Below are 9,737 nucleotides of genomic sequence, written 5' to 3' on the forward strand. Positions count from 1 at the left end.
GATTGCTTCTTCTTGTCACTCACTGAACCTGTGGCCCGCCACTTTTTCAGAAGCCTGTTTACACACGACTTTGTGGGAACTGGCGAGTCAGGATATTTCTGACGAAACCTACGTGCGAATTTTCTGTAAATGTTTTTCCTTGCAATAGTTTCGACAATAAACACATGCTGTTTAATAGTGAACTTCATTTCCACCGTCTGTCGACAGCTGTAAACATTCCACTCCACTTCCACAGCAAGACAAAGACTGACTGTTTAATGCAACCTCGGGTTCCGATTATGCAACCATCGGCGTAGAAGCACTGCAGTCGCGGGGAGGAGTTGCATCCGTTCTGCGGTGGTATGACTCACGGCAAATTGCAGCCGCGGCGCGCACTTGATTGTGTGCACTGTATAAGGGGAGGAGTATACGTTATGAAGCTCCTCATTATTCAGTTTTCTCCAGCCTCCTATCACTTCATTCCTTTTGGGTTCAAATATTGTCCTCAGCATCACATTCTCAAACACCCACAGTCTACATCCCTCTCTTAATGTAGGAGACCAAGTGTAACACCAATACAAAACCATTGGCAGAATTATAGTTCTACATGTATTAACTTTCACGTTTTTAAACAACACACAAGAATAAAAAAGATTATCAACTGAATGGCACCAAGAATTAAGAACATTTAATCTGCTTGTAATTTACACATTAATCAAATTTTGATTTGTTACTGTCACTCCCAAACATTGGAACTTTGCCATGTTTTGAAAATGTACATTAGCTGTTTTCATGTTATACTTTTATACTTTTTGTCTGCATTCTGGTAAAAAGACATGAACATACACCAAGTATTCTCTGTGTTTACTTCCAAATCACCCGCCTTACTAGCGTCAATTAGAGATTCAATGTTTGTCTTTATGTTATCTACCAACAGATTTATATCATCATCCATCCCGGAAATTAACACCATATCACACAGTCAGGATGTCTTGAAAATAGCATATTTTTGCTGAAATGTATTATTTTTTAATTCTCTTGATTGTTTTTAAAGTTTCACATCAATGCTCCGCACACTATTATACTTGTACCGCAGGGTGAAATTAATTTCATATGAACAAGATCAACGCACTATTTACTGTTCTTGCCTACAGGCACACAATCAGTGATAGCAATGAGAGCGAGAAAGTTTCCCAAAAGCAGAGTCATTGCTCTCTAAGCTCGCGGCGCTGCTTTCAAAGCAGAAACTGGCAATAACTCACACATTTGTAACCTGAGAACAGCATGGAGGTGAGTAGTCATCTGTACACTCTGGCTGCTTTACTCAAGGGGAAAAAGCAAAGGGTGCCTGAGGAATAGGAGATTGGGTAGGCCTCACAGTTGGTCGGGAATAGAGGAAAACAAAAATCTCTGCTCCTGCTAGGAATATAACCACAGTCCTTCAGCCTATCACTTTGTCAATAACTGAGATATGCCACCTCCAAAATACAAAATTAAGCATGTTCCGTGAAGTCGTGTACTTAATTAAGCAACATGACATAAGGATAAATGAGGAGACTCACAGCTCTACCCATTATACAGGGAGTATTTTTACTTTGTTGGCTGGTTCCACAGCTCTGCGTATCACGGCAGCCGATGCACCGCTTGCTGCGAGAGGCACGTGAATTTTGCCAATGAATCGAAGGGAAGTTCTTAACTTTTGTTCTCAGATCATAGGAGGAGTAGAAAATTCTGTCCCAGGACACGTAGACGTTCCTCGCACAGATGGAAGCTCTTTTGCAGGAATAGTAGCAATTTCCCTACGGACATTTTTTCTTAGTTCTTCTGTTCGGGAGTTACTTTTCTAAACTTTGTCCTTCAAACAACCCAATAAAAAAAAATTACAAAGATTAAGATTGGGTGAATGTGCTGGGCAAATACAATTGCTGATAATTATGTCCCCGAAGACATCGGACAAAGTCTGCAAAGACAATCATGCAGTGTGGGCAGCAGCTGAGTCATGTTGAAACAAGCCATACTTTGTCATCTGCATTTAGGAACTGATGAAAACCATGAAAACCTCCATCAGGATAGCCGATGTCGCAGGGGAGATTCGAACCTCCTGAAAAGGAGTGCAGAGGGTTACCGCTACCCCAGCCTGTTCAGTGTCAAGTTTACTGCTACAAACTATCATCAGAAACAATGGGACTCAGCTTTGCAGAAGCTGCATTGGGTTGGATGTTACGATGCCATTTCTTACCTGAAAGTACTCATCCGTTGAGACTCCAAACCACTCTGGGGAGTCCAGGAACTGGTGAGGGAACACAATATGAAGTGCTCGGCCATTCTGCGACACCACTAATCTGCAATTTATTAAAAAAACACAGAACTTATATTAACAGCATAGCTAATCGAAACCGGAAAAGTTCGAAATTATTCACAATATTGTCACGTGTATCATCGACTAGTATATGGGATTTCGATTGGTGAGTGGATTTACTGAACATTCACCAGTCGTAAATACAATTATATCACGCAAGTAACGCCTGCTTACACTTGTGGTTGATATGTATTAAACTAAAAAATGGCTACGCCTTTCAATGATTTCCCTATCCGTTTCCTGGAAATGGATTTATAACACAGGAACTATAAGTCTCACTAAATTACACGCTCCAAACATCACATCTTTTCTTCACAGCCTCCCATATGGAACTTAACTCTCGACTAGACTATGTAATACTCCTCTCCACTGTGGCTTCATGTTCTTGATTCACGGCTTCTCAGCTATGACTAGCTATGACTGATTTCTCGTTAAAGTTAAAGTTAAAGTTACGACCGAAGATCAGTTGGGCTGTCTGTCTTGGAATAAGGCACCCATCTGGGGCACAAGACCAGATCTTCATTACTGTCAGACAGTTGCAGGCTTGTTCATGTGGGGCGCTCTCTCTGACAAGAGGATAGTAACAGTCAGCAGTATTAAGTCTGTCGTCAGTATGTACAACTTACATTTTACATGTTATTAAATATATGTATACACAACATATATAAGGCCTCTGTCAGTCCAGGCATTGGTAGTTCATGCTACAACGGAAGTCTAATCGCCTGAACGGTCGTATGCTTGACAGCCGCAAAGTTTAAGCCCATTAAATTTCCCGCGTGGGGGTTTGCATTGTTCAATGTCGCAAACATTTGCATTTTCATGATTTTGTATGACTTCTGCTTGTTGCCTACATAATTTTGTTATAATCAAAAACACACACACACACATATGTATATATAGTGTGTGAAGTGGACGGCGCAACGCTCGTTAAACAACCCCCTCCTCCGCGGTGACATAACAGCATCGGAGCAACTGCCGCTGCTATGGAAACAGGCCAATCAACACACCGTCCCCCTCCTTCACGGTGACGTAACAGGGGACACCGCGGTTACTACGCAGCAATAAACAACTCTCGGTAGCGTTCCACAGAAACGCCTGTAAACATGACATTTACGCATATAGTGAACAGATCACGTAACTGTTGTCTGTGTTGTCAGTTCGAAAGCTACATAACGAGGAGATTGAGTAACCAGTCAGTTGCAGTCTAGCATTCGCCGGGGTGAATGGAAGCCAGAGAAGTAATTGCGATACTGCCGATGGCAGTATTTGTGAGATTGTGTAATTGTGAAAGCGAGCGGAATAAATTTGCTATATCCTAGGCGGCGTGAAGTGTTGGATGTATAACGTGACAAATAACTTCACGCTGTATTGGATATAGCGAATTTATTGCACATTCGCTCTCCACACTTATACAATTCACTATCTCAACTGTTGTTCAACTCGGCGAATCCATTCAACTGTCCCCGGCTCGGCTACATTTTAACTGTCTACTTAGGCAGTGTATTTCTCTTATAAACCCTCAGCCAGAAAATGGGAAAATGCCTTGCTTCCTTGTTGCCTAGTTGTCGTGTTTACGGGTGTTGCTGGGCAACGCTGTCGAGAGTTGTTTACTGCTGCAGCAACCGCGGTTTCCCCCTACGTCACCGCGGGGGAGGGGGCGGAGTGTTGAGTGGCCCGACACCGTAGTAGTGGCAGCGCTGTTACGCCACCGCTGGCGGGGGAGGGGGCGCCCTGCATAGAGCAAATACGTCACACTGCCCCCTCCTTAAGGCTGTTCGTCCCGAATAGCTTAACGGTACATCCCCGCTCCTTTTATTTGCAGGCTGTTCTTGCAACGTCTTCTTCTTTCTTGTCCGGCTACTCCTCTTACTGCGACTATCCTCCGTCCGTTACATCCGCTCCCCTCTTAAGACCAGCTCGTCTCTAACGGTTTCCGGTTAACTTGACAGAAGATCCAGTTCTATCACATTCACTCCTTCACTTTCTCCCATCGTACATTCACTCTCTCTGGGGAGGCCGGTGCTTCTAATTTAACGGCTCCTCTTCTGTGCTCTGCTTCTTTCTCGTTTTGGAGGGGGATCGACACATCCACAGTGTCCAGTTTTTGATGTTCGTATCTGCTGGGGTTCCGTGCAGCACGTCTGCTCGTGCACTCGCACATGCCTCGAATTTTCCATTCAAGACTAGTCCTTGTGTCGTCCTCTCAAGTTCAAGTCCTTCTCGTGCTTTGTTAGACACATCTGTATGAGGGTTTGTGCGTGACTCCAACTGATCTCCCTGAAGTCTGAGTATCTTGCGCTCTGTCACATTTTGCACAGCTAGTCATCTTCTTGTCGGCCGCGACCAATCGCTTCCTCCCGGGTCCACCAGTTCCCCGAGTAAGGTTCTTCTTCATGTTCTCTCTCTTGCGTCGTGCCACTGTTGCACGACGGGACATCCTTGTGTCGCTTCTCTTCTGCGGTCCACAATTTCTTTGGGTCCAAGATTTCCTGGAGATATTCCTCTTGAGCCATGCCACTGTTGCACGGTGGGACACCTTCCTGCAGGAGGCAGCCAACTTCATCAGGGATCCACAAATTCCTCGAGTTAGTTCCTTTGGCTCTCCACGTCGCCCTGCAGCTTGCTTCTTGCCCCTATACCGGTTCTTCGTCCTTTGACCGGTGTCCCTACGGCATCTTCATTGGGGACTTCTCGTTGTCGGGCCACCTCAGGTTCTCTGTCCATTGAGGTTGGCTCTTTTTCTTCTAGACGTGCCTCCATCTCTTGCTAGGCCATCGTCTCTTTTCTGGTATTCGTTGCTTCTTCTTCAGGTTTTCCGTCTGTTATCACTATGGGGACTTCTTCTTGCTGGGCCGCCGCAGGTTTCGTGTCCACTGAGGCCGCATTTTCTTCTTCTAGACGCGCCTCCGTCGCTTCTCGGCAGGCCATCGTCTCTTCCTCGTCGGTTTTTTTATCGGCGTCTATTTTCGCCATGAAATCATCTTTGTCTTTCTATTGGCCTCCATCTCTTTCAGCATTTCGATAATTTGTTCCATGGCAACACTGTAAACACACTCTTCAGTCTTCAGTTCAAATTGTGGCAGTGTTAATAGTCGATGCACTTGTAAATTCGATTATTCGTCAAGGCGTGTTCAAGTTCGTATATATTGTGACATGTTGACAGCGGTGCGGGGCGGTGGCGTAACGCTCGCGTTCTTACGGTAATAGGCGAGTTCCCGCCCCGCCACTCCCCTCCGCGGTGACGTCACCGAGGGATATCGCGGTCGCTAGGCAACGCGAGTCAACAGCGGCGACGTTACGGTAGTAACAGCGGTTACCTCCGCTAGCGTTACATAGCAACACAGCGACATAGCAACAAGGGTGCCTATTACGTGGCCGTTTTCCCGTATTGTCCGATCGAGGCTACATCAGGAGCAGCGAAGGCTATTCACAGTCAGAGTTCTAGTGTGGCTACCGCAGAGTTGGACTGAGTCAGTCAGCGAGTCCTGGACCTATCGTCGAGTTAGCCAGCAACCAGTCAGTTGTATTGTGGCATTTGGAGTGTAATATTTGTGATACTGCAGATAGCAGTAATCGTAAATCTGTAATCGATGTATTCGATATAGCGAATTTTATTTCACATTCGCTCATACAATCACCCAAATTACAGATTTACGATTACTGCTATCTGCAGTATCACAAATATTACACTCCAAATGCCACAATACAACTGACTGGTTGCTGGCTAACTCGACGATAGGTCCAGGACTCGCTGACTGACTCAGTCCAACTCTGCGGTAGCCACACTAGAACTCTGACTGTGAATAGCCTTCGCTGCTCCTGATGTAGCCTCGATCGGACAATACGGGAAAACGGCCACGTAATAGGCACCCTTGTTGCTATGTCGCTGTGTTGCTATGTAACGCTAGCGGAGGTAACCGCTGTTACTACCGTAACGTCGCCGCTGTTGACTCGCGTTGCCTAGCGACCGCGATATCCCTCGGTGACGTCACCGCGGAGGGGAGTGGCGGGGCGGGAACTCGCCTATTACCGTAAGAACGCGAGCGTTACGCCACCGCCCCGCACCGCTGGGGAGGTAGGGGTCAACATGTCACACTATATATATATATATGCATGGCCAGAGCATTGCGATACACGCTGGCAAGGGTGGAACGAGATTATACAACCCGCTTCTAGGGAAGTGTTTCTTAAAGAGAATTCCATGCAGGCGCAATGACGTCACATCACAACAGTGGTAGTTATCATGTAACTGGTTTCTATGGAGTCCGTGCCGCGACCGTTGCTATGCAATCGCATAGCGTTCGAACAATATAGGCTGCTTTCTGTGCGTGGTCGGTGCGACAGCTATATAACGACAGTTAAAGACCTCCACCGTGACCCTGCGAGTCGTAGAAGGTGACGGAAAGGGAAGTCTCAAATCTGAGACAGTAAAATATGGTCGCGAGTACCAAGGGACTCGGACCCGAGAAACGACTGCGCTGCCAAGGGCCAGCAGCATATACAAAAGAACAGACCCACACTCTGGAGAGAGGGCGCCACACAGAAACAAGACCGTAAATATCAAACCGTAATAAATATCTGGTCATGAGCCCCATATGAGACTTGGAACCAAGACTTACTGACTGACTGACCGCCAGTCGTAATGTGACTTTGACTCTGACATTGAACAGACTTCAGTATTTGGGAGTAACTGAGTGTATTTCAGAGTGTTTAAGTGACAGCCACAGGAAGTTCGTCGTGTGAAGACTTGGCGTGTGATTGGAAGACTTTAATTACGTGTACTACTTGGAGTGATCTGAAGTGCAAGTTCCTGTGTTTTATTGCATTACCAGGCGAGGACCAGTGTGTGCGTGTAACCGTGAATTATGAGGTGTATGTAAATAAGCGATAGGGCTGCAATTTAAGAGTAATTAAGAAAGAGTGTGTAACCAAGCTGCTAATAAATCCAATCATCCGAACTAGAACCCTTAATTTCGTCATGCGTACCCTCCTACACGTGACAATATACGTGTGAATATTGTCATGGGACAACACGGGAGTTTGAAAGCCATGTGCAAATCGTGGACCGGTGTGCGCCTTGTAAAATTTTCAAATGTACGAAGAACTTTGTTTTGCAGACGCTGCAATTTCAGTAGATGGGTGTCTGCCTCAAACTACCAGGCAGGGCAAGCATAAGTCTTGATACTCCTAATGAGTGCTTTGTGGAGGGTCAGATTAATGTTAGTGCTTCGTATCTCATTTTGAATAGGGAGTATATTCAAATAAACGTTCTGAATGCCTTGGGTTACATCATTTTCCTGTGTAATCTCCGTGTAACTTCCTCACTAAAGATTATACCGAGATATTTTACAATACAAATGGAATGTTTCGTTCATTCAGTGTAAGATGGGACTCAGGCTGTCAACGACTGCAAGTAATGTAAATCCCCTGAGTTTTAAATTAATTTATCACTAGAGCGCTCACCCCCATGTCTCCATTAAGCTGAGACCACGCTGGAGTTTTCTGACAACAAAACCCTTCTATACATCTGTTGTGTGCAGAAAAGTGTTGTCGGCAAAGAGTGCTAGGTAAACACCAGGTGTTTGGGGACATCATTTAAATACATGCTATAAAAAGTAGACAGCGGCGAAGGAAGTCTCAAAATATAAATTATATTCAGTGGGAGTATATGAGGTCAAATTTGAAGAAGGTGACACCGAACAAGCAGGCGAATATCCAGTCTTCTACTGAAAGGGGAACGAGAAGCACGAATTAGGTACAGGTTCCTTCGTACACAAGAGAATCGATCAGCAGTTAAGAGGGTAGAGTTCGTTAGTAATAGGATTTCATTCATAATACTAAGAGGTCGCTGGTGTGATACCAACAATATTCATACTCCAAAAAAGGATAAATTTGATGATATAAAGGACAGGTTCTATGAAGAACCAGAACATGTATTTTATAAAATCCCGAAGTCTGTGTAGAAGGTTTCAATGCCAAAGTAGGGAGGGAAGACATTTTGAAACCAACAACTGAGAATGAGAGTTTGCACGAAATTATTAATTATAATGGTCTTAGAGTAGTAAACGTTGCCACATCGAAAAATCTTACTGTCAAAAGTACAATGTTCCAACACCATAACATCCACAAATTTACTTGGACATCTCCTGATGGGAAGATACACAATCAAATAGACCATATTTTGATAGACAGGGGACGGCATTCAAGTATATTTGACGTCAGATCATTCAGGGTAGCAGACTGTGATACTGACCACTACCTGGAGGTGGGAAAGGTTAGGGAAAGACTGGCAGTGAGCAAACAAACAACGCACAGAGTCCCGTTCCCAGATGGTCAACATAAATTTCTCGAAGTGTATTTCATTGGCAATGGCAATGATGAAATGAATGCACGCTGCGGAATTTCTACCGGCATAAAAAGGTCTATCATTTCCCAACTGCAAGAGCTTCTTCACGAAAAAACAATTTACTGTGTTTGTTCAAAACAGCAATAGACATGATGCCATCTGATACACACAAGATTGTTACTAATGCTGACAAAACGCCTGCTGGACAACATGTGCAAAGATTCAATGCTCCAACTATAGACGAAGTGGCAATTGTTATAGTCGGAGATCAATTCCAACCTACAGATATTGTTCTTCATCAGAGAAACGATCAATTGACAAAGTTGCAGAAACTCATCGATGCTATGATGCCCTGCAGTATCCAATCATTTATTGGGATGGTGCCGATGGATATCACTTCAACGTTAAGATGATAAATCCAGTCAGTGGCGAAGAAACAAATATGAAATGCAGCGCAATGAACTATTATTCATACCGATTAATGATTCGAGAGATTGAAGACAATCACATTTTGAAATGCCGTCAATTGTTTCACCAATACATCATAGATATGTATGCAAAAATCGAAACAGAACATTTGATATTCATCCGTCTGAATCAGACCAAGCTTCGCTCTGAAGAATACGTTCATTTGCAAGATGCAGTTGTAAATGACGGTAATACAACTAACGTCGGAAGACTAACCATTTTGCCATCTTCATATACAGGCAGTCCGTGTCATATGCATGAGTACGCTCAAGATGCACTTGCGTACGTTCGTCACTACAGGCGTCCAGACCAATTCAATACATTCACATGCAATCTAGCTTGGGACGATATAAAACAGCTCTTACTTCCTGGGCAATCGCCGGTGGATAGGCATGACATCATAGCACGTGTTTTCAGACAGAAGCCGAAATCGCTGATGGATTTCATGGTAAAACATGAAGTGTTTGGGTCTTTGCGCTGCTGGATGTACTCAGCGGAATGGCAAAAAGACGATTGCCACACGCACATATACTAATCTGTCTCTATAACAAAATCACTTCGAACGAAATCGACGATGTAATATGC

The 9,737-nt window shown here is 44.5% G+C and overlaps 1 protein-coding gene across 1 annotated transcript in view; it reads right to left on the minus strand.

Moving 5' to 3' along the window:
• LOC111875582 (popeye domain-containing 2-like) overlaps positions 1-5,098 on the minus strand; it is a 100,819-nt gene extending 95,721 nt beyond the window's left edge. Inside the window, exons 1-2 of the mRNA XM_023871933.1 lie at positions 5,009-5,098; positions 2,219-2,347 (exon numbers count right to left, since the gene is read on the minus strand). Of these exons, the coding sequence (XP_023727701.1) occupies positions 2,219-2,347; positions 5,009-5,098 (219 nt within the window). The remainder of the gene's footprint in view (positions 1-2,218; positions 2,348-5,008) is intronic.
• Positions 5,099-9,737: the final 4,639 nt, after the last annotated feature.

This window comes from Cryptotermes secundus, unplaced genomic scaffold, assembly GCF_002891405.2.
Source record: "Cryptotermes secundus unplaced genomic scaffold, Csec_1.0 scaffold1950, whole genome shotgun sequence".
Taxonomy (NCBI): Eukaryota; Metazoa; Arthropoda; class Insecta; order Blattodea; family Kalotermitidae; genus Cryptotermes; species Cryptotermes secundus.